The sequence below is a fragment of the Protomyctophum bolini genome, assembly GCF_963924005.1.
Source record: "Protomyctophum bolini genome assembly, chromosome: 10".
NCBI classification, from domain to species: Eukaryota; Metazoa; Chordata; class Actinopteri; order Myctophiformes; family Myctophidae; genus Protomyctophum; species Protomyctophum bolini.
In genome coordinates, this window is record NC_137871.1 from 9924083 (window position 1) to 9949705 (window position 25623).

Below are 25623 nucleotides of genomic sequence, written 5' to 3' on the forward strand. Positions count from 1 at the left end.
ATAGCGCGGCAGTTTTCCATTCATTTTGAAGATTTGAAAAAAATGACGAAATGACAAAAAACGATGGGTTATAGCCCATGTTTTTTGAAATTTTGAAAAAAAAAGTTAGCCTTGTTTCTCATCATTTTGGACGGTGGGGCTATAGCCCATATCGTACGGCATACTATAGCGCGCAGTTTTTCATCATTTTTGAAGATTTGAAAAAAATGACGAAATGACAAAACGATGGGTTACTAGCCCATGTTTTTTTGAAATTTTGAAAAAAAAAGTTAGCCTTGTTTCTCATCATTTTGGACGGTGGCTATAGCCCATATCGTACGGCATACTATAGCGCGCAGTTTTTCATCATTTTTGAAGATTTGAAAGAAATGACGAAATGACAAAAACGATGGTTATAGCCCATGTTTTTTGAAATTTTGAAAAAAAAAGTTAGCCTTGTTTCTCATCATTTGGACGTGGGCTATAGCCCATATCGTACGGCATACTATAGCGCGCAGTTTTTCATCATTTTTCTGCGCAGCCTTGTTTCTCATCATTTTGGACGGTGGGCTATAGCCCATATCGTACGGCATACTATAGCGCGCAGTTTTTCATCATTTTTGCAGATTTGAAAGAAATGACGAAATGACAAAAACGATGGGTTATAGCCCATGGTTTTTGAATTTTGAAAAAAAAAGTTAGCCTGGTTTCTCATCATTTTGGACGGTGGGCTATAGCCCATATCGTACGGCATACTATAGCGCGCAGTTTTTCATCATTTTTGAAGATTTGAAAAAATGACGAAATGACAAAAACGATGGGTTATAGCCCATGTTTTTTGAAATTTTGAAAAAAAAAGTTAGCCTTGTTTCTCATCATTTTGGACGGTGGGCTATAGCCCATATCGTACGGCATACTATAGCGCGCAGTTTTTCATCATTTTTGAAGATTTGAAAAAAATGACGAAATGACAAAAACGATGGGTTTATAGCCCATGTTTTTTTGAAATTTTGAAAAAAAAAGTTAGCCTTGTTTCTCATCATTTTGGACGGTGGGCTATAGCCCATATCGTACGGCATACTATAGCGCGCAGTTTTTCATCATTTTTGAAGATTTGAAAAAAAATGACGAAATGACAAAAACGATGGGTTATAGCCCATGTTTTTTGAAATTTTGAAAAAAAAAGTTAGCCTTGTTTCTCATCATTTTGGACGGTGGGCTATAGCCCATATCGTACGGCATACTATAGCGCGCAGTTTTTCATCATTTTGAAGATTTGAAAAGAAATGACGAAATGACAAAAACGATGGGTTATAGCCCATGTTTTTTGAAATTTTGAAAAAAAAAGTTAGCCTTGTTTCTCATCATTTTGGACGGTGGGCTATAGCCCATATCGTACGGCATACTATAGCGCGCAGTTTTTCATCATTTTTGAAGATTTGAAAAAAATGACGAAAATGACAAAAACGATGGGTTATAGCCCATGTTTTTTGAAATTTGAAAAAAAAAGTTAGCCTTGTTTCTCATCATTTTGGACGGTGGGCTATAGCCCATATCGTACGGCATACATATAGCGCGCAGTTTTTCATCATTTTTGAAGATTTGAAAAAAATGACGAAATGACAAAAACGATGGGTTATAGCCCATGTTTTTGAAATTTTGAAAAAAAAAAGTTAGCCTTGTTTCTCATCATTTTGGACGGTGGGCTATAGCCCATATCGTACGGCATACTATAGCGCGCAGTTTTCATCATTTTTGAAGATTTGAAAAAAATGACGAAATGACAAAAACGATGGGTTATAGCCCATGTTTTTTGAAATTTTGAAAAAAAAGTTAGCCTTGTTTCTCATCATTTTGGACGGTGGCTATAGCCCATATCGTACGGCATACTATAGCGCGCAGTTTTTTCATCATTTTGAAGATTTGAAAAAATGACGAAATGACAAAAACGATGGGTTATAGCCCATGTTTTTTGAATTTTTGAAAAAAAAGTTAGCCTTGTTTCTCATCATTTTGGACGGTGGGCTATAGCCCATATCGTACGGCATACTATAGCGCGCAGTTTTTTCATCATTTTTGAAGATTTGAAAAAATGACGAAATGACAAAACGATGGGTTATAGCCCATGTTTTTGAAATTTTGAAAAAAAAAGTTAGCCTTGTTTCTCATCATTTTGGACGGTGGGCTATAGCCCATATCGTACGGCATACTATAGCGCGCAGTTTTTCATCATTTTTGAAGATTTGAAAAAAATGACGAAATGACAAAAACGATGGGTTATAGCCCATGTTTTTTGAAATTTTGAAAAAAAAGTTAGCCTTGTTTCTCATCATTTTGGACGGTGGGCTATAGCCCATATCGTACGGCATACTATAGCGCGCAGTTTTTCATCATTTTTTGAAGATTTGAAAAAATGACGAAATGACAAAAACGATGGGTTATAGCCCATGTTTTTTGAAATTTTGAAAAAAAAAGTTAGCCTTGTTTCTCATCATTTTGGACGGTGGGCTATAGCCCATATCGTACGGCATACTATAGCGCGCAGTTTTTCATCATTTTTGAAGATTTGAAAAAAATGACGAAATGACAAAAACGATGGGTTATAGCCCATGTTTTTTGAAATTTTGAAAAAAAAAGTTAGCCTTGTTTCTCATCATTTTGGACGGTGGGCTATAGCCCATATCGTACGGCATACTATAGCGCGCAGTTTTTCATCATTTTTGAAGATTTGAAAAAAATGACGAAATGACAAAAACGATGGGTTATAGCCCATGTTTTTTGAAATTTTGAAAAAAAAGTTAGCCTTGTTTCTCATCATTTTGGACGGTGGGCTATAGCCCATATCGTACGGCATACTATAGCGCGCAGTTTTTCATCATTTTTGAAGATTTGAAAAAAATGACGAAATGACAAAAACGATGGGTTATAGCCCATGTTTTTTGAAATTTTGAAAAAAAAGTTAGCCTTGTTTCTCATCATTTTGGACGGTGGGCTATAGCCCATATCGTACGGCATACTATAGCGCGCAGTTTTTCATCATTTTTGAAGATTTGAAAAAAATGACGAAATGACAAAAACGATGGGTTATAGCCCATGTTTTTTGAAATTTTGAAAAAAAAAGTTAGCCTTGTTTCTCATCATTTTGGACGGTGGGCTATAGCCCATATCGTACGGCATACTATAGCGCGCAGTTTTTCATCATTTTTGAAGATTTGAAAAAATGACGAAATGACAAAAACGATGGGTTATAGCCCATGTTTTTGAAATTTTGAAAAAAAAAGTTAGCCTTGTTTCTCATCATTTTGGACGGTGGGCTATAGCCCATATCGTACGGCATACTATAGCGCGCAGTTTTTCATCATTTTTGAAGATTTGAAAAAAATGACGAAATGACAAAAACGATGGGTTATAGCCCATGTTTTTTGAAATTTGAAAAAAAAAGTTAGCCTTGTTTCTCATCATTTTGGACGGTGGGCTATAGCCCATATCGTACGGCATACTATAGCGCGCAGTTTTTCATCATTTTTGAAGATTTGAAAAAAATGACGAAATGACAAAAACGATGGGTTATAGCCCATGTTTTTTGAAATTTTGAAAAAAAAGTTAGCCTTGTTTCTCATCATTTTGGACGGTGGGCTATAGCCCATATCGTACGGCATACTATAGCGCGCAGTTTTTCATCATTTTTGAAGATTTGAAAAAAATGACGAAATGACAAAAACGATGGGTTATAGCCCATGTTTTTTGAAATTTTGAAAAAAAAAGTTAGCCTTGTTTCTCATCATTTTGGACGGTGGGCTATAGCCCATATCGTACGGCATACTATAGCGCGCAGTTTTTCATCATTTTTGAAGATTTGAAAAAAATGACGAAATGACAAAAACGATGGGTTATAGCCCATGTTTTTTGAAATTTTGAAAAAAAAAGTTAGCCTTGTTTCTCATCATTTTGGACGGTGGGCTATAGCCCATATCGTACGGCATACTATAGCGCGCAGTTTTTCATCATTTTTGAAGATTTGAAAAAAATGACGAAATGACAAAAACGATGGGTTAATAGCCCATGTTTTTTGAAATTTTGAAAAAAAAAGTTAGCCTTGTTTCTCATCATTTTGGACGGTGGGCTATAGCCCATATCGTACGGCATACTATAGCGCGCAGTTTTTCATCATTTTGAAGATTTGAAAAAAATGACGAAATGACAAAAACGATGGGTTATAGCCCATGTTTTTGAAATTTGAAAAAAAAAGTTAGCCTTGTTTCTCATCATTTTGGACGGTGGGCTATAGCCCATATCGTACGGCATACTATAGCGCGCAGTTTTCATCATTTTTGAAGATTTGAAAAAAATGACGAAATGACAAAAACGATGGGTTATAGCCCATGTTTTTTGAAATTTTGAAAAAAAAGTTAGCCTTGTTTCTCATCATTTTGGACGGTGGGCTATAGCCCATATCGTACGGCATACTATAGCGCGCAGTTTTTCATCATTTTTGAAGATTTGAAAGAAATGACGAAATGACAAAAACGATGGGTTATAGCCCATGTTTTTTGAAATTTTGAAAAAAAAAGTTAGCCTTGTTTCTCATCATTTTGGACGGTGGGCTATAGCCCATATCGTACGGCATACTATAGCGCGCAGTTTTTCATCATTTTTGAAGATTTGAAAAAAATGACGAAATGACAAAAACGATGGGTTATAGCCCATGTTTTTTGAAATTTTGAAAAAAAAAGTTAGCCTTGTTTCTCATCATTTTGGACGGTGGGCTATAGCCCATATCGTACGGCATACTATAGCGCGCAGTTTTTCATCATTTTTGAAGATTTGAAAAAATGACGAAATGACAAAAACGATGGGTTATAGCCCATGTTTTTTGAAATTTTGAAAAAAAAGTTAGCCTTGTTTCTCATCATTTTGGACGGTGGGCTATAGCCCATATCGTACGGCATACTATAGCGCGCAGTTTTTCATCATTTTTGAAGATTTGAAAAAATGACGAAATGACAAAAACGATGGGTTATAGCCCATGTTTTTTGAAATTTTGAAAAAAAAAGTTAGCCTTGTTTCTCATCATTTTGGACGGTGGGCTATAGCCCATATCGTACGGCATACTATAGCGCGCAGTTTTTCATCATTTTTGAAGATTTGAAAAAAATGACGAAATGACAAAAACGATGGGTTATAGCCCATGTTTTATGAAATTTTGAAAAAAAAAGTTAGCCTTGTTTCTCATCATTTTGGACGGTGGGCTATAGCCCATATCGTACGGCATACTATAGCGCGCAGTTTTTCATCATTTTTGAAGATTTGAAAGAAATGACGAAATGACAAAAACGATGGGTTATAGCCCATGTTTTTTGAAATTTTGAAAAAAAAAGTTAGCCTTGTTTCTCATCATTTTGGACGGTGGGCTATAGCCCATATCGTACGGCATACTATAGCGCGCAGTTTTTCATCATTTTTGAAGATTTGAAAAAAATGACGAAATGACAAAAACGATGGGTTATAGCCCATGTTTTTTGAAATTTTGAAAAAAAAAGTTAGCCTTGTTTCTCATCATTTTGGACGGTGGGCTATAGCCCATATCGTACGGCATACTATAGCGCGCAGTTTTTCATCATTTTTGAAGATTTGAAAAAAATGACGAAATGACAAAAACGATGGGTTATAGCCCATGTTTTTTGAAATTTTGAAAAAAAAAGTTAGCCTTGTTTCTCATCATTTTGGACGGTGGGCTATAGCCCATATCGTACGGCATACTATAGCGCGCAGTTTTTCATCATTTTTGAAGATTTGAAAAAAATGACGAAATGACAAAAACGATGGGTTATAGCCCATGTTTTTTGAAATTTTGAAAAAAAAAGTTAGCCTTGTTTCTCATCATTTTGGACGGTGGGCTATAGCCCATATCGTACGGCATACTATAGCGCGCAGTTTTTCATCATTTTTGAAGATTTGAAAAAAATGACGAAATGACAAAAACGATGGGTTATAGCCATGTTTTATGAAATTTTGAAAAAAAAGTTAGCCTTGTTTCTCATCATTTTGGACGGTGGGCTATAGCCCATATCGTACGGCATACTATAGCGCGCAGTTTTTCATCATTTTTGAAGATTTGAAAGAAATGACGAAATGACAAAAACGATGGGTTATAGCCCATGTTTTTTGAAATTTTGAAAAAAAAAGTTAGCCTTGTTTCTCATCATTTTGGACGGTGGGCTATAGCCCATATCGTACGGCATACTATAGCGCGCAGTTTTTCATCATTTTTGAAGATTTGAAAAAAATGACGAAATGACAAAAACGATGGGTTATAGCCCATGTTTTTTGAAATTTTGAAAAAAAAAGTTAGCCTTGTTTCTCATCATTTTGGACGGTGGGCTATAGCCCATATCGTACGGCATACTATAGCGCGCAGTTTTTCATCATTTTTGAAGATTTGAAAAAAATGACGAAATGACAAAAACGATGGGTTATAGCCCATGTTTTTTGAAATTTTGAAAAAAAAGTTAGCCTTGTTTCTCATCATTTGGACGGTGGGCTATAGCCCATATCGTACGGCATACTATAGCGCGCAGTTTTTCATCATTTTTGAAGATTTGAAAAAATGACGAAATGACAAAAACGATGGGTTATAGCCCATGTTTTTTGAAATTTTGAAAAAAAAAGTTAGCCTTGTTTCTCATCATTTTGGACGGTGGGCTATAGCCCATATCGTACGGCATACTATAGCGCGCAGTTTTTCATCATTTTTGAAGATTTGAAAAAAATGACGAAATGACAAAAACGATGGGTTATAGCCCATGTTTTTTGAAATTTTGAAAAAAAAGTTAGCCTTGTTTCTCATCATTTTGGACGGTGGGCTATAGCCCATATCGTACGGCATACTATAGCGCGCAGTTTTTCATCATTTTTGAAGATTTGAAAAAAATGACGAAATGACAAAAACGATGGGTTATAGCCCATGTTTTTTGAAATTTTGAAAAAAAAAGTTAGCCTTGTTTCTCATCATTTTGGACGGTGGGCTATAGCCCATATCGTACGGCATACTATAGCGCGCAGTTTTTCATCATTTTTGAAGATTTGAAAAAAATGACGAAATGACAAAAACGATGGGTTATAGCCCATGTTTTTTGAAATTTTGAAAAAAAAAAGTTAGCCTTGTTTCTCATCATTTTGGACGGTGGGCTATAGCCCATATCGTACGGCATACTATAGCGCGCAGTTTTTCATCATTTTTGAAGATTTGAAAAAAATGACGAAATGACAAAAACGATGGGTTATAGCCCATGTTTTTTGAAATTTTGAAAAAAAAAGTTAGCCTTGTTTCTCATCATTTTGGACGGTGGGCTATAGCCCATATCGTACGGCATACTATAGCGCGCAGTTTTTCATCATTTTTGAAGATTTGAAAAAAATGACGAAATGACAAAAACGATGGGTTATAGCCCATGTTTTTTGAAATTTTGAAAAAAAAAGTTAGCCTTGTTTCTCATCATTTTGGACGGTGGGCTATAGCCCATATCGTACGGCATACTATAGCGCGCAGTTTTTCATCATTTTTGAAGATTTGAAAAAAATGACGAAATGACAAAAACGATGGGTTATAGCCCATGTTTTTTGAAATTTTGAAAAAAAAAGTTAGCCTTGTTTCTCATCATTTTGGACGGTGGGCTATAGCCCATATCGTACGGCATACTATAGCGCGCAGTTTTTCATCATTTTTGAAGATTTGAAAGAAATGACGAAATGACAAAAACGATGGGTTATAGCCCATGTTTTTTGAAATTTTGAAAAAAAAAGTTAGCCTTGTTTCTCATCATTTTGGACGGTGGGCTATAGCCCATATCGTACGGCATACTATAGCGCGCAGTTTTTCATCATTTATGCGCAGCCTTGTTTCTCATCATTTTGGACGGTGGGCTATAGCCCATATCGTACGGCATACTATAGCGCGCAGTTTTTCATCATTTTTGAAGATTTGAAAAAAATGACGAAATGACAAAAACGATGGGTTATAGCCCATGTTTTTTGAAATTTTGAAAAAAAAAGTTAGCCTTGTTTCTCATCATTTTGGACGGTGGGCTATAGCCCATATCGTACGGCATACTATAGCGCGCAGTTTTTCATCATTTTTGAAGATTTGAAAAAAATGACGAAATGACAAAAACGATGGGTTATAGCCCATGTTTTTTGAAATTTTGAAAAAAAAAGTTAGCCTTGTTTCTCATCATTTTGGACGGTGGGCTATAGCCCATATCGTACGGCATACTATAGCGCGCAGTTTTTCATCATTTTTGAAGATTTGAAAAAAATGACGAAATGACAAAAACGATGGGTTATAGCCCATGTTTTTTGAAATTTTGAAAAAAAAAGTTAGCCTTGTTTCTCATCATTTTGGACGGTGGGCTATAGCCCATATCGTACGGCATACTATAGCGCGCAGTTTTTCATCATTTTTGAAGATTTGAAAAAAATGACGAAATGACAAAAACGATGGGTTATAGCCCATGTTTTTTGAAATTTTGAAAAAAAAAGTTAGCCTTGTTTCTCATCATTTTGGACGGTGGGCTATAGCCCATATCGTACGGCATACTATAGCGCGCAGTTTTTCATCATTTTTGAAGATTTGAAAAAATGACGAAATGACAAAAACGATGGGTTATAGCCCATGTTTTTTGAAATTTTGAAAAAAAAAGTTAGCCTTGTTTCTCATCATTTTGGACGGTGGGCTATAGCCCATATCGTACGGCATACTATAGCGCGCAGTTTTTCATCATTTTTGAAGATTTGAAAAAAATGACGAAATGACAAAAACGATGGGTTATAGCCCATGTTTTTTGAAATTTTGAAAAAAAAAGTTAGCCTTGTTTCTCATCATTTTGGACGGTGGGCTATAGCCCATATCGTACGGCATACTATAGCGCGCAGTTTTTCATCATTTTTGAAGATTTGAAAAAAATGACGAAATGACAAAAACGATGGGTTATAGCCCATGTTTTTTGAAATTTTGAAAAAAAAAGTTAGCCTTGTTTCTCATCATTTTGGACGGTGGGCTATAGCCCATATCGTACGGCATACTATAGCGCGCAGTTTTTCATCATTTTGAAGATTTGAAAAAAATGACGAAATGACAAAAACGATGGGTTATAGCCCATGTTTTTTGAAATTTTGAAAAAAAAAGTTAGCCTTGTTTCTCATCATTTTGGACGGTGGGCTATAGCCCATATCGTACGGCATACTATAGCGCGCAGTTTTTCATCATTTTTGAAGATTTGAAAAAAATGACGAAATGACAAAAACGATGGGTTATAGCCCATGTTTTTTGAAATTTTGAAAAAAAAGTTAGCCTTGTTTCTCATCATTTTGGACGGTGGGCTATAGCCCATATCGTACGGCATACTATAGCGCGCAGTTTTTCATCATTTTTGAAGATTTGAAAAGAAATGACGAAATGACAAAAACGATGGGTTATAGCCCATGTTTTTTGAAATTTTGAAAAAAAAAGTTAGCCTTGTTTCTCATCATTTTGGACGGTGGGCTATAGCCCATATCGTACGGCATACTATAGCGCGCAGTTTTTCATCATTTTTGAAGATTTGAAAAAAATGACGAAATGACAAAAACGATGGGTTATAGCCCATGTTTTTTGAAATTTTGAAAAAAAAAGTTAGCCTTGTTTCTCATCATTTTGGACGGTGGGCTATAGCCCATATCGTACGGCATACTATAGCGCGCAGTTTTTCATCATTTTTGAAGATTTGAAAAAAATGACGAAATGACAAAAACGATGGGTTATAGCCCATGTTTTTTGAAATTTTGAAAAAAAAAGTTAGCCTTGTTTCTCATCATTTTGGACGGTGGGCTATAGCCCATATCGTACGGCATACTATAGCGCGCAGTTTTTCATCATTTTTGAAGATTTGAAAAAAATGACGAAATGACAAAAACGATGGGTTATAGCCCATGTTTTTTGAATTTTGAAAAAAAAAGTTAGCCTTGTTTCTCATCATTTTGGACGGTGGGCTATAGCCCATATCGTACGGCATACTATAGCGCGCAGTTTTTCATCATTTTTGAAGATTTGAAAAAAATGACGAAATGACAAAAACGATGGGTTATAGCCCATGTTTTTTGAAATTTTGAAAAAAAAGTTAGCCTTGTTTCTCATCATTTTGGACGGTGGGCTATAGCCCATATCGTACGGCATACTATAGCGCGCAGTTTTTCATCATTTTGAAGATTTGAAAAAAATGACGAAATGACAAAAACGATGGGTTATAGCCCATGTTTTTGAAATTTTGAAAAAAAAAGTTAGCCTTGTTTCTCATCATTTTGGACGGTGGGCTATAGCCCATATCGTACGGCATACTATAGCGCGCAGTTTTTCATCATTTTTGAAGATTTGAAAAAAATGACGAAATGACAAAAACGATGGGTTATAGCCCATGTTTTTTGAAATTTTGAAAAAAAAAGTTAGCCTTGTTTCTCATCATTTTGGACGGTGGCTATAGCCCATATCGTACGGCATACTATAGCGCGCAGTTTTTCATCATTTTTGAAGATTTGAAAAAAATGACGAAATGACAAAAACGATGGGTTATAGCCCATGTTTTTTGAAATTTTGAAAAAAAAAGTTAGCCTTGTTTCTCATCATTTTGGACGGTGGGCTATAGCCCATATCGTACGGCATACTATAGCGCGCAGTTTTTCATCATTTTTGAAGATTTGAAAAAAATGACGAAATGACAAAAACGATGGGTTATAGCCCATGTTTTTGAAATTTTGAAAAAAAAAGTTAGCCTTGTTTCTCATCATTTTGGACGGTGGGCTATAGCCCATATCGTACGGCATACTATAGCGCGCAGTTTTTCATCATTTTTGAAGATTTGAAAAAAATGACGAAATGACAAAACGATGGGTTATAGCCCATGTTTTTTGAAATTTTGAAAAAAAAAGTTAGCCTTGTTTCTCATCATTTTGGACGGTGGGCTATAGCCCATATCGTACGGCATACTATAGCGCGCAGTTTTTCATCATTTTTGAAGATTTGAAAAAAATGACGAAATGACAAAAACGATGGGTTATAGCCCATGTTTTTTGAAATTTTGAAAAAAAAAGTTAGCCTTGTTTCTCATCATTTTGGACGGTGGGCTATAGCCCATATCGTACGGCATACTATAGCGCGCAGTTTTTCATCATTTTTGAAGATTTGAAAAAAATGACGAAATGACAAAAACGATGGGTTATAGCCCATGTTTTTTGAAATTTTGAAAAAAAAGTTAGCCTTGTTTCTCATCATTTTGACGGTGGGCTATAGCCCATATCGTACGGCATACTATAGCGCGCAGTTTTTCATCATTTTTGAAGATTTGAAAAAAATGACGAAATGACAAAAACGATGGGTTATAGCCCATGTTTTTTGAAATTTTGAAAAAAAAAGTTAGCCTTGTTTCTCATCATTTTGGACGGTGGGCTATAGCCCATATCGTACGGCATACTATAGCGCGCAGTTTTTCATCATTTTGAAGATTTGAAAAAAATGACGAAATGACAAAAACGATGGGTTATAGCCCATGTTTTTTGAAATTTTGAAAAAAAAAGTTAGCCTTGTTTCTCATCATTTTGGACGGTGGGCTATAGCCCATATCGTACGGCATACTATAGCGCGCAGTTTTTCATCATTTTTGAAGATTTGAAAAAAATGACGAAATGACAAAAACGATGGGTTATAGCCCATGTTTTTTGAAATTTTGAAAAAAAAAGTTAGCCTTGTTTCTCATCATTTTGGACGGTGGGCTATAGCCCATATCGTACGGCATACTATAGCGCGCAGTTTTTCATCATTTTTGAAGATTTGAAAAAAATGACGAAATGACAAAAACGATGGGTTATAGCCCATGTTTTTTGAAATTTTGAAAAAAAAAGTTAGCCTTGTTTCTCATCATTTTGGACGGTGGGCTATAGCCCATATCGTACGGCATACTATAGCGCGCAGTTTTTCATCATTTTGAAGATTTGAAAAAATGACGAAATGACAAAAACGATGGGTTATAGCCCATGTTTTTTGAAATTTTGAAAAAAAAGTTAGCCTTGTTTCTCATCATTTTGGACGGTGGGCTATAGCCCATATCGTACGGCATACTATAGCGCGCAGTTTTTCATCATTTTTGAAGATTTGAAAAAAATGACGAAATGACAAAAACGATGGGTTATAGCCCATGTTTTTTGAAATTTTGAAAAAAAAAGTTAGCCTTGTTTCTCATCATTTTGGACGGTGGGCTATAGCCCATATCGTACGGCATACTATAGCGCGCAGTTTTTCATCATTTTGAAGATTTGAAAAAATGACGAAATGACAAAAACGATGGGTTATAGCCCATGTTTTTTGAAATTTTGAAAAAAAAAGTTAGCCTTGTTTCTCATCATTTTGGACGGTGGGCTATAGCCCATATCGTACGGCATACTATAGCGCGCAGTTTTTCATCATTTTTGAAGATTTGAAAAAAATGACGAAATGACAAAAACGATGGGTTATAGCCCATGTTTTTTGAAATTTTGAAAAAAAAGTTAGCCTTGTTTCTCATCATTTTGGACGGTGGGCTATAGCCCATATCGTACGGCATACTATAGCGCGCAGTTTTTCATCATTTTTGAAGATTTGAAAAAATGACGAAATGACAAAAACGATGGGTTATAGCCCATGTTTTTTGAAATTTTGAAAAAAAAAGTTAGCCTTGTTTCTCATCATTTTGGACGGTGGGCTATAGCCCATATCGTACGGCATACTATAGCGCGCAGTTTTTCATCATTTTGAAGATTTGAAAAAAATGACGAAATGACAAAAACGATGGGTTATAGCCCATGTTTTTTGAAATTTTGAAAAAAAAAGTTAGCCTTGTTTCTCATCATTTTGGACGGTGGGCTATAGCCCATATCGTACGGCATACTATAGCGCGCAGTTTTTCATCATTTTTGAAGATTTGAAAAAATGACGAAATGACAAAAACGATGGGTTATAGCCCATGTTTTTTGAAATTTTGAAAAAAAAAGTTAGCCTTGTTTCTCATCATTTTGGACGGTGGGCTATAGCCCATATCGTACGGCATACTATAGCGCGCAGTTTTTCATCATTTTTGAAGATTTGAAAAAATGACGAAATGACAAAAACGATGGGTTATAGCCCATGTTTTTTGAAATTTTGAAAAAAAAAGTTAGCCTTGTTTCTCATCATTTTGGACGGTGGGCTATAGCCCATATCGTACGGCATACTATAGCGCGCAGTTTTTCATCATTTTTGAAGATTTGAAAAAAATGACGAAATGACAAAAACGATGGGTTATAGCCCATGTTTTTTGAAATTTTGAAAAAAAAGTTAGCCTTGTTTCTCATCATTTTGGACGGTGGGCTATAGCCCATATCGTACGGCATACTATAGCGCGCAGTTTTTCATCATTTTTGAAGATTTGAAAAAAATGACGAAATGACAAAAACGATGGGTTATAGCCCATGTTTTTTGAAATTTTGAAAAAAAAAGTTAGCCTTGTTTCTCATCATTTTGGACGGTGGGCTATAGCCCATATCGTACGGCATACTATAGCGCGCAGTTTTTCATCATTTTTGAAGATTTGAAAAAAATGACGAAATGACAAAAACGATGGGTTATAGCCCATGTTTTTTGAAATTTTGAAAAAAAAAGTTAGCCTTGTTTCTCATCATTTTGGACGGTGGGCTATAGCCCATATCGTACGGCATACTATAGCGCGCAGTTTTTCATCATTTTTGAAGATTTGAAAAAAATGACGAAATGACAAAAACGATGGGTTATAGCCCATGTTTTTTGAAATTTTGAAAAAAAAAGTTAGCCTTGTTTCTCATCATTTTGGACGGTGGGCTATAGCCCATATCGTACGGCATACTATAGCGCGCAGTTTTTCATCATTTTTGAAGATTTGAAAAAAATGACGAAATGACAAAAACGATGGGTTATAGCCCATGTTTTTTGAAATTTTGAAAAAAAAAGTTAGCCTTGTTTCTCATCATTTTGGACGGTGGGCTATAGCCCATATCGTACGGCATACTATAGCGCGCAGTTTTTCATCATTTTTGAAGATTTGAAAAAAATGACGAAATGACAAAAACGATGGGTTATAGCCCATGTTTTTTGAAATTTTGAAAAAAAAAGTTAGCCTTGTTTCTCATCATTTTGGACGGTGGGCTATAGCCCATATCGTACGGCATACTATAGCGCGCAGTTTTTCATCATTTTTGAAGATTTGAAAAAAATGACGAAATGACAAAAACGATGGGTTATAGCCCATGTTTTTTGAAATTTTGAAAAAAAAAGTTAGCCTTGTTTCTCATCATTTTGGACGGTGGGCTATAGCCCATATCGTACGGCATACTATAGCGCGCAGTTTTTCATCATTTTTGAAGATTTGAAAAAAATGACGAAATGACAAAAACGATGGGTTATAGCCCATGTTTTTTGAAATTTTGAAAAAAAAAGTTAGCCTTGTTTCTCATCATTTTGGACGGTGGGCTATAGCCCATATCGTACGGCATACTATAGCGCGCAGTTTTTCATCATTTTTGAAGATTTGAAAAAAATGACGAAATGACAAAAACGATGGGTTATAGCCCATGTTTTTTGAAATTTTGAAAAAAAAAGTTAGCCTTGTTTCTCATCATTTTGGACGGTGGGCTATAGCCCATATCGTACGGCATACTATAGCGCGCAGTTTTTCATCATTTTTGAAGATTTGAAAAAAATGACGAAATGACAAAAACGATGGGTTATAGCCCATGTTTTTTGAAATTTTGAAAAAAAAAGTTAGCCTTGTTTCTCATCATTTTGGACGGTGGGCTATAGCCCATATCGTACGGCATACTATAGCGCGCAGTTTTTCATCATTTTTGAAGATTTGAAAAAAATGACGAAATGACAAAAACGATGGGTTATAGCCCATGTTTTTTGAAATTTTGAAAAAAAAAGTTAGCCTTGTTTCTCATCATTTTGGACGGTGGGCTATAGCCCATATCGTACGGCATACTATAGCGCGCAGTTTTTCATCATTTTTGAAGATTTGAAAAAAATGACGAAATGACAAAAACGATGGGTTATAGCCCATGTTTTTTGAAATTTTGAAAAAAAAAGTTAGCCTTGTTTCTCATCATTTTGGACGGTGGGCTATAGCCCATATCGTACGGCATACTATAGCGCGCAGTTTTTCATCATTTTTGAAGATTTGAAAAAAATGACGAAATGACAAAAACGATGGGTTATAGCCCATGTTTTTTGAAATTTTGAAAAAAAAAGTTAGCCTTGTTTCTCATCATTTTGGACGGTGGGCTATAGCCCATATCGTACGGCATACTATAGCGCGCAGTTTTTCATCATTTTTGAAGATTTGAAAAAAATGACGAAATGACAAAAACGATGGGTTATAGCCCATGTTTTTTGAAATTTTGAAAAAAAAAGTTAGCCTTGTTTCTCATCATTTTGGACGGTGGGCTATAGCCCATATCGTACGGCATACTATAGCGCGCAGTTTTTCATCATTTTTGAAGATTTGAAAAAAATGACGAAATGACAAAAACGATGGGTTATAGCCCATGTTTTTTGAAATTTTGAAAAAAAAAGTTAGCCTTGTTTCTCATCATTTTGGACGGTGGGCTATAGCCCATATCGTACGGCATACTATAGCGCGCAGTTTTTCATCATTTTTGAAGATTTGAAAAAAATGACGAAATGACAAAAACGATGGGTTATAGCCCATGTTTTTTGAAATTTTGAAAAAAAAAGTTAGCCTTGTTTCTCATCATTTTGGACGGTGGGCTATAGCCCATATCGTACGGCATACTATAGCGCGCAGTTTTTCATCATTTTTGAAGATTTGAAAAAAATGACGAAATGACAAAAACGATGGGTTATAGCCCATGTTTTATGAAATTTTGAAAAAAAAAGTTAGCCTTGTTTCTCATCATTTTGGACGGTGGGCTATAGCCCATATCGTACGGCATACTATAGCGCGCAGTTTTTCATCATTTTTGAAGATTTGAAAGAAATGACGAAATGACAAAAACGATGGGTTATAGCCCATGTTTTTTGAAATTTTGAAAAAAAAAGTTAGCCTTGTTTCTCATCATTTTGGACGGTGGGCTATAGCCCATATCGTACGGCATACTATAGCGCGCAGTTTTTCATCATTTTTGAAGATTTGAAAAAAATGACGAAATGACAAAAACGATGGGTTATAGCCCATGTTTTTTGAAATTTTGAAAAAAAAAGTTAGCCTTGTTTCTCATCATTTTGGACGGTGGGCTATAGCCCATATCGTACGGCATACTATAGCGCGCAGTTTTTCATCATTTTTGAAGATTTGAAAAAAATGACGAAATGACAAAAACGATGGGTTATAGCCCATGTTTTTTGAAATTTTGAAAAAAAAAGTTAGCCTTGTTTCTCATCATTTTGGACGGTGGGCTATAGCCCATATCGTACGGCATACTATAGCGCGCAGTTTTTCATCATTTTTGAAGATTTGAAAAAAATGACGAAATGACAAAAACGATGGGTTATAGCCCATGTTTTTTGAAATTTTGAAAAAAAAAGTTAGCCTTGTTTCTCATCATTTTGGACGGTGGGCTATAGCCCATATCGTACGGCATACTATAGCGCGCAGTTTTTCATCATTTTTGAAGATTTGAAAAAAATGACGAAATGACAAAAACGATGGGTTATAGCCCATGTTTTTTGAAATTTTGAAAAAAAAAGTTAGCCTTGTTTCTCATCATTTTGGACGGTGGGCTATAGCCCATATCGTACGCATACTATAGCGCGCAGTTTTTCATCATTTTTGAAGATTTGAAAAAATGACGAAATGACAAAAACGATGGGTTATAGCCCATGTTTTTTGAAATTTTGAAAAAAAAAGTTAGCCTTGTTTCTCATCATTTTGGACGGTGGGCTATAGCCCATATCGTACGGCATACTATAGCGCGCAGTTTTTCATCATTTTTGAAGATTTGAAAAAAATGACGAAATGACAAAAACGATGGGTTATAGCCCATGTTTTTTGAAATTTTGAAAAAAAAAGTTAGCCTTGTTTCTCATCATTTTGGACGGTGGGCTATAGCCCATATCGTACGGCATACTATAGCGCGCAGTTTTTCATCATTTTTGAAGATTTGAAAGAAATGACGAAATGACAAAAACGATGGGTTATAGCCCATGTTTTTTGAAATTTTGAAAAAAAAAGTTAGCCTTGTTTCTCATCATTTTGGACGGTGGGCTATAGCCCATATCGTACGGCATACTATAGCGCGCAGTTTTTCATCATTTTTGAAGATTTGAAAAAAATGACGAAATGACAAAAACGATGGGTTATAGCCCATGTTTTTTGAAATTTTGAAAAAAAAAGTTAGCCTTGTTTCTCATCATTTTGGACGGTGGGCTATAGCCCATATCGTACGGCATACTATAGCGCGCAGTTTTTCATCATTTTTGAAGATTTGAAAAAAATGACGAAATGACAAAAACGATGGGTTATAGCCCATGTTTTATGAAATTTTGAAAAAAAAAGTTAGCCTTGTTTCTCATCATTTTGGACGGTGGGCTATAGCCCATATCGTACGGCATACTATAGCGCGCAGTTTTTCATCATTTTTGAAGATTTGAAAAAAATGACGAAATGACAAAAACGATGGGTTATAGCCCATGTTTTTTGAAATTTTGAAAAAAAAAGTTAGCCTTGTTTCTCATCATTTTGGACGGTGGGCTATAGCCCATATCGTACGGCATACTATAGCGCGCAGTTTTTCATCATTTTTGAAGATTTGAAAAAAATGACGAAATGACAAAAACGATGGGTTATAGCCCATGTTTTTTGAAATTTTGGAAAAAAAAGTTAGCCTTGTTTCTCATCATTTTGGACGGTGGGCTATAGCCCATATCGTACGGCATACTATAGCGCGCAGTTTTTCATCATTTTTGAAGATTTGAAAAAAATGACGAAATGACAAAAACGATGGGTTATAGCCCATGTTTTTTGAAATTTTGAAAAAAAAAGTTAGCCTTGTTTCTCATCATTTTGGACGGTGGGCTATAGCCCATATCGTACGGCATACTATAGCGCGCAGTTTTTCATCATTTTTGAAGATTTGAAAAAAATTACGAAATGACAAAAACGATGGGTTATAGCCCATGTTTTTTGAAATTTTGAAAAAAAAAGTTAGCCTTGTTTCTCATCATTTTGGACGGTGGGCTATAGCCCATATCGTACGGCATACTATAGCGCACAGTTTTTCATCATTTTTGAAGATTTGAAAAAAATGACGAAATGACAAAAACGATGGGTTATAGCCCATGTTTTTTGAAATTTTGAAAAAAAAAGTTAGCCTTGTTTCTCATCATTTTGGACGGTGGGCTATAGCCCATATCGTACGGCATACTATAGCGCGCAGTTTTTCATCATTTTTGAAGATTTGAAAAAAATGACGAAATGACAAAAACGATGGGTTATAGCCCATGTTTTTTGAAATTTTGAAAAAAAAAGTTAGCCTTGTTTCTCATCATTTTGGACGGTGGGCTATAGCCCATATCGTACGGCATACTATAGCGCACAGTTTTTCATCATTTTTGAAGATTTGAAAAAAATGACGAAATGACAAAAACGATGGGTTATAGCCCATGTTTTTTGAAATTTTGAAAAAAAAAGTTAGCCTTGTTTCTCATCATTTTGGACGGTGGGCTATAGCCCATATCGTACGGCATACTATAGCGCGCAGTTTTTCATCATTTTTGAAGATTTGAAAGAAATGACGAAATGACAAAAACGATGGGTTATAGCCCATGTTTTTTGAAATTTTGAAAAAAAAAGTTAGCCTTGTTTCTCATCATTTTGGACGGTGGGCTATAGCCCATATCGTACGGCATACTATAGCGCGCAGTTTTTCATCATTTTTGAAGATTTGAAAAAAATGACGAAATGACAAAAACGATGGGTTATAGCCCATGTTTTTTTTTATTAAAAAAAAAAAAGTTAGCCTTGTTTCTCATCATTTTGGACGGTGGGCTATAGCCTATATCGGGAGTTCAAATGTAAACTCACCCTAGTAAGGGGCGAATCCTTCTCGGACATGTCGATGTTGTAGTCCAGAGAGTTGAGGCTTGATGGGGAAAGAACAAAATGTGTTACCGTTACTCTTACTGAAGCTTTTCTCAGGGAGCCTATATGTAGTGTTTCATGTCAGGACTCCAAAATGTATACGTATAATATTGACCCCCCCATCTGAAAACATTGTGCCATTTTCTTACTAATAAAAGTATTCAACCAAACAATCAATCAATGACTACAGTAAAGTGGACACCATTATGCGTATTAAAGTAGGGAGCAGTCAGTGTTCCATCATCACAACACAGGTATCATGCTGTAGTCGACAAAAATATCGTGTAGCTTGTCGTGGAGAGCGACGTCTCCACTACTCTGTCACCATCAGTACGATGGCTGTGGAGAACGCTGCGGAAGGGTCGTTGGTATACCTGACTTTGTCTGCGTTAGAGTTTTCCTCATCGAATCCCAGGTCTGTGGCCGTGTCGATGTTGAGGTTGAGCACCGGGTTAGCCCTGTCAGTGCACACACAAAAGCGCACGCACGCACAGACAGAATTAAATATAGATCATATCTATACATTTGATATGGATAGGATATACTGTATATATATAAAATGTATATATAAGAGATGTGGTATATACTGTATATATTTATTTTAATCATTTGAATAGACCGTCAAAAGTATGGTAAAATTAAGTAATAAAGTACAAAATGATGGCAAGCCACACACACACACACACACACACACACACACACACACACACATTACCACTTACTTGTACTTGTTAGTTCCAGGAACAACCGGTCCATTGGTCTGGTTTTCAGTCACTGTCATGGCCACAGTGTTCATGGCTTTAGCCGCCTTCAGCTTCCTCCGGTAGCTAACACATGAATGAATTGGATTCAGTTGAAACAGATCCAGTACCTCTCTAGTCATAAAGTCTTTATCACACTACAGTATCTATTAAAGCAATAAGCCACTATAGAGCATTTTGAGAGTGTGACTCAGGTGTTATTAAAAGCCAGTGACAAGAAACACAGTAGGTCTTAAGTTAGGATTTAAAAGCTTTGACGGACTGTTAATGTATTACAAGCCAGTGAAAAGAAGAAATAGGTCTTAAAAGCTTCAATAGACTGGGCCAAAGGGAAGCATGCACATCCCAACAAAAACATTTTCAGGTGCTGAACATCTATAGAGGGTATGCGCATGCAAAAAGTGAATGGCAGATCGAGTGAATTTAATGTTGTTTAAAGTCATTTAATGCAATCAAATATGACTTTTCTGTGTGGATGTCGATAGGTATTTCAGGACTCATTTGTAGATCTGTTATTTTGTGAATGAATTTACATGTGCCCTGTCACCCTGTTTTCATCGCACTGATAAATGGTGCATTTATATGGCTGTATCTGCCCCGTGAGATATCTCCTGTATCTAGCATTCAGTGACGTCTTGCATTATCTGCCCCTTTGTGAACAAACATGTTTTTTGGCCTTGTTGTTTGACACGTTGGTCTGTGCAACGATTACAATTATGCTACATTAACGGTGTCCATTTTGGACATGATGAGAGATCCTTTTGAATCATGCTGTCCGGACCTAACATTTTCTCTCCCGGTGTAATGGGTAATATTATCTAATGGAAAATCCTTCTAGCTCTGCTTGTCTCCCTTCTCTTCTTTGTGTCGGTCAAATTCAGGTATTCTGGTTTACTCTGAAATACTTTGACTTTTTACTCATTTTAGTATTGTAGTTTTCCTCTAAAGTATTTTGTCCTTATAAAAGGTTATTAATATAGGATTAAAGTATAACATTAAGGTTTAATATTCACTTGGTTTAAAAGGTTTTACAGTCCTTTACAATTAGGTATTTTCTGACTTGAGCACTTTTACTCTATTACATTTCTCACAATTCTCCTGCACCAGGGTCTCCTACCGGAGTCCCGACGATGTATTAGTTATCTCAGTAATTTACAACTTTGTATGCCGAAATGGTCCCAGTGTATCCACTTTAACCACTTCGTTTCTAAAAGCGGCTTCAGGGTGCTTCCTCTGACATTATGGTGTTGGGGATATTCATTTTCATAATTAGGGCTATATGTATCCCTTAGAAATACATAACAAATTGGTCTTCGATCCTCCAACAGATGTATGGGCTGTCAAGGCCAGAAAGTAGTATTTTGACACGCATTTCCGCATAACTTCCTGGTGTGATGATGATGTCACACGCATCCCCTCTATGCGTACAAATGAGGAGGGGGAGTCTGCACACAGTAGCTCCCAGTAGTGGCGCTACAGCAGGCCAAGCCGCGTCTCTCACACACACACACACACACACACGCACACACACACACACACACACGCACACTCCTATCCTCCTGGTGGAGACCAACCGCCAGCATAATGATCAACGAATTGTTAATGTGTATTATAGTAACAGAGTGGTCATCGCGGCGAGAGGCGAGCATTCAGCCAATCCACAACAACGATTGTGCAACACAACGGGGAAAACGGTGGGGGTGCTGGACCAGCGCCATGTCGGGGAGATATAGTCGACAAGTCGGTCCCTAAATGGGCCCTTCTTCTGACCCCCTTTCCGGGGCCCAGGAGATTGGCTGCTATACCCAAACCCTTGCTTACTTTCTGCGTGTGCACAGCAGAGATGTGGTGAGGACTGCCAAAACGATGATGCACCCTCCGACGAGGCCCACCAGGACAAAGGTAAGAGGTTCTTCTTTGGGTTCCTCCAGAGACACAGTCCCCTGGAACGTACAGTACAGTAAATCACAATTACCGTAATCTCCGGACTATAAGGCGCACCTGAATATAAGCCGCACCAGCCAAATTTAGGGAAAATCCCAAATATGTATACGTATACAAGCCGCACCGGACTATAAGCCTCCCTAGTGGCCGTTTCGTTAGCTCAGAGCCTTGGATGGCTCTGCGTTAGCTGTAAAAATCCATAGATTATATTCTGTAACTTCATTTATACGATCCGTTTGTTTTATTTTATGTCTTTATTTTATTTGTTTTTTGATTTCTGTGTCCATGTGGAAGTTTGTCTTTGTACTATGTTGTTGTTGTTGTTTCTGTTTGTTTGATTATGTGTCTGTAAAAACCCTGAATAAAAACAAAGTTAAAAAGAAAAAAATAATCCATAGTTTAGCCGCACCGTTGTATAAACCGCAGGGTTCAAATCATGGGTAAAAAGTTGCGGCTTATAGTCCGGAAATTACGGTAAGCAACAATAACAGTCACAGTTACAATCACAATTAGGCTTGGATGGTTTTACCTGTGTGTGTACACACACACGCACACACACACACACACACACACACACACACACGCACACTTACAATGTCTATGAGGCCAAGCTGACGCAGTACAGCAATATGTTCAGCAGAGAGCATCTTCTCGAGAGCGTCAGGTGGAAGGGCGGTCCCATTGGAGTAGACACAGTACAACTCCATTATGGTGTCCTTTTCAGCCCTGCCGAATGACAGCACTCAACCAAGTCAATGCCGGCTGAGAGAGAACACTTTACAACAACAAAAACATGCCAGAATGATGTGTGAATTATGTTCATGACGTTATGTTATACCCCAACATATAATTTACGACATCGTCTGAATGTCTATCTGTATATGTCTGAATGTCTGTCTGAAACGCTGTCACTGGTCCTCACTGGCTGCACTCACATTCGACGATTTTTCTCTCAGAAACCGTAAGGGCTATTCAACACTTACCTAATAATTATTAAAATGAATAATAATTACATCAGTCGACCTCATGTCGGCGCTATAACAGCCCACTTTACATTTCGCCTTAGAACTCTTGAACTGTATGTAGGCTCTTTCCCTGGATTCAATTGGGTCATGATGAGTGACACATCTATCTCCCTATATACTGTAGGCCACGCCCATTTGTGTCAGGATAGATATTCCGCCAATTTAGAATTTTCTTCAACACACACTTTTTGTTCTTCCACCTACAGATGCGTGTCCAAATCTCACAAACGTCGGTACACATAATCTCTGGACCCAAAATCTCTGAATAAAACACGAATTTTCATAGTCCGTATCGTTCGGCTCTGATCGGCTTCCAAAGTTAGTGGGTTTGGCTCTTCCACAAAAATAAAACGTACAAGTTAGTTACAATTAAGGCTGCATTCTGTCGCGCGTGCCAAGCGGTCATTCTCCTGTATTCTTTTCCCACCACGGAGTAACCTCGCATCTCGGAGGACAGTCGAGACGGGCAGTGTCGGTAGGCCAATCAGAGGCAGGCGGGGCGTTACCATGTCTATGCTCAGACGCACACAAGATATATACGCATAAGGACTGGTAAAATTAGATTAGACATGTATTGTCAGATTTATCTGAAATTCTTCTTGCGTCACAAGCTACATCATTCAGTAGAGAGGCACATACACACAGTGTACAATAAACAAAAATACATCGCGTGGATGCACCTGGGACGCATCCTCAGTGATGTAACCCAAGGTCATCGGGTTTCGGGTCTCGCAACATCAGACCCCTCACTCAGGTGACCCAGCCGGGGTGATCAAGTCCCGACTTATGTCCCAGTAGCTGCCCAAGTCCCATAAAAAGTATAACCAACAGATAATTAACAGACATTCTGTTAATTATATGTTAGATGTACATATCCACAATAACTGCATATCATAGGATAGTTGGCACCACCTGGTGGTGGGTGAGCTGAATGAAGTCAAGAGCTGGGGAAAAAAAATACATTTGAATGGGTGGGATGAAGATGTCTGATGACTGCTCACCTGGTCTCTTCAGTGTCGGTGTCAGGTCTGATTTTCATAACTTGAACAACAGCTTTGGTAGCAGTGGTAAGTACCCTTGGATAGAAGGTAGAAGAAACAAGACCTGATGAGGAATTTCAAAGATTCCAAAGTTGTTTCTATACCATTATAATACAGTGCGTTTGTTGTGGAAAGGGCAAATGTTGTACTTCAGGCTATGAAACCGCCTTACCTAATGATTTCATTTTTGTTCTTGTTGACTTCCTCTACAGGTGAATCAAATCGAAGCTCAATTTTATATGATTGGTCAACCGTGAAAATCTAGAATATAAACAATGAGAGAGCAAGAGAGAGCAATTATTATTTCCACCAGGTAATGAACTAACCAGACAGACAGACAGACAAAGTTTATACTGCATGTATAGCAAATTTCAACAAGGCAAATATATACTGTACAACTTCAGCTTCTCACCTCCAGCACTGTGGTTGTTGCGAGGCCACCCGTGTCTGTTGCTGTTACGGTCACCAAATACTTCCCTTTCAGGGTCGTATCAAGCTCTTCAAGAGATCTGCAATGTAGGAAAAAAATGAAAAGCTAAAAAGATTTAGTAAAACACTCAACAGAAAGCTATTTAAAAAAACGTATTGTTCAGCTTTTTCCCACTATACCGTATTGTGCCAAATATAAGATGACTCTGATTATAAGACTGTGTACACGCACGCACACGCACACGCACACGCACACACACACACACACACACACACACACACACACACACACACACACACACACACACACACACACAGTCACACACACACACACACACACGTGTGGGTGCCAATTAAAATTTCCCCCTCTTCTTTTCTTTTTTTTAACCTTTATTTAAGCAGGCAGACAGAAAAGTGTCTTATCTACAGCGGTGGTCTGGCAAAAGGCAGCCTCTTTTGGGTGCAAGTTTGGGAACCCCTGCTCTATAACAAATCCCTTCTGCAGAAAACGCCGATCTACAAGCACGCAAAGTTGTAGATCATTTCTTCTGCCTATTGTTTTCTAACTTCTTACTAGATTATCTCAAAGTGACTCTTAACCCATTTAGGCCTAAGGCCGATTCTTAAAAACGCCTTCTAAAGCCTGACCTAAGTTTTCTGAAAATCTTCAAATATTTATACTGTATAGCAGCATCATTCTTTTGTAGTTTTTCAATACTGTACATACTGTACATACTGTACAGAACCCAAAAATGGGTTCCCGGCCTGAGGGGGTAAAACACCAAAAGGGGTTCCCGCCCAGAAGGACAACTTCAGTTTTTTTTTCAACCAAGGTTCATGTTTTAGGTTGTTAATAGAGAATGTAAAAGGTTTTTTTCCATTTGCTGCTTTTTTTAGTTTTAGCGATTTTTGACAGGGGCGGGCGGGGGCATTCGAACATGGGGCTAAATATGCATTTCTTTACAACATTGTATGGTGATTAATTTTTTACTATAATCCTACTAGACCCCAGGAAATTACATCTGGCCACAAAAGATGACGGGATCTACTGGTGTGGAGGCAGAGGTACTGGGGGCTCCAATACACTGTGTTGTAGGCTCAATATGTTTGATCTTTTGTGGCCAGATGGGGTCTAGTAGGACTATAGTAAATAATACAAAAAATAAATCAACATAAAATGTTGTAAATAAATACATATCTAGCCTCATGTTCGAATGCCCCCCGTCAAAAATAGTTAAAATCGCTAAAACTAAAGAAAGCAGCAAATGAAAAGAAA

General features: G+C 37.0%; 1 protein-coding gene across 1 annotated transcript in view; it reads right to left on the minus strand.

Annotated features, from left to right (window-relative positions):
* Window positions 1–25623, minus strand: part of cdhr2 (cadherin related family member 2) — a gene marked incomplete at both ends in the record, with an annotated part of 43697 nt that overhangs the window by 6396 nt on the left and 11678 nt on the right. Inside the window, 8 exons of the mRNA XM_080773337.1 lie at window positions 19092–19149; window positions 19523–19606; window positions 19871–19975; window positions 21731–21852; window positions 22447–22579; window positions 23880–23954; window positions 24091–24179; window positions 24331–24427. Coding sequence (XP_080629463.1) covers window positions 19092–19149; window positions 19523–19606; window positions 19871–19975; window positions 21731–21852; window positions 22447–22579; window positions 23880–23954; window positions 24091–24179; window positions 24331–24427 — 763 coding nt within the window. The remainder of the gene's footprint in view (window positions 1–19091; window positions 19150–19522; window positions 19607–19870; window positions 19976–21730; window positions 21853–22446; window positions 22580–23879; window positions 23955–24090; window positions 24180–24330; window positions 24428–25623) is intronic.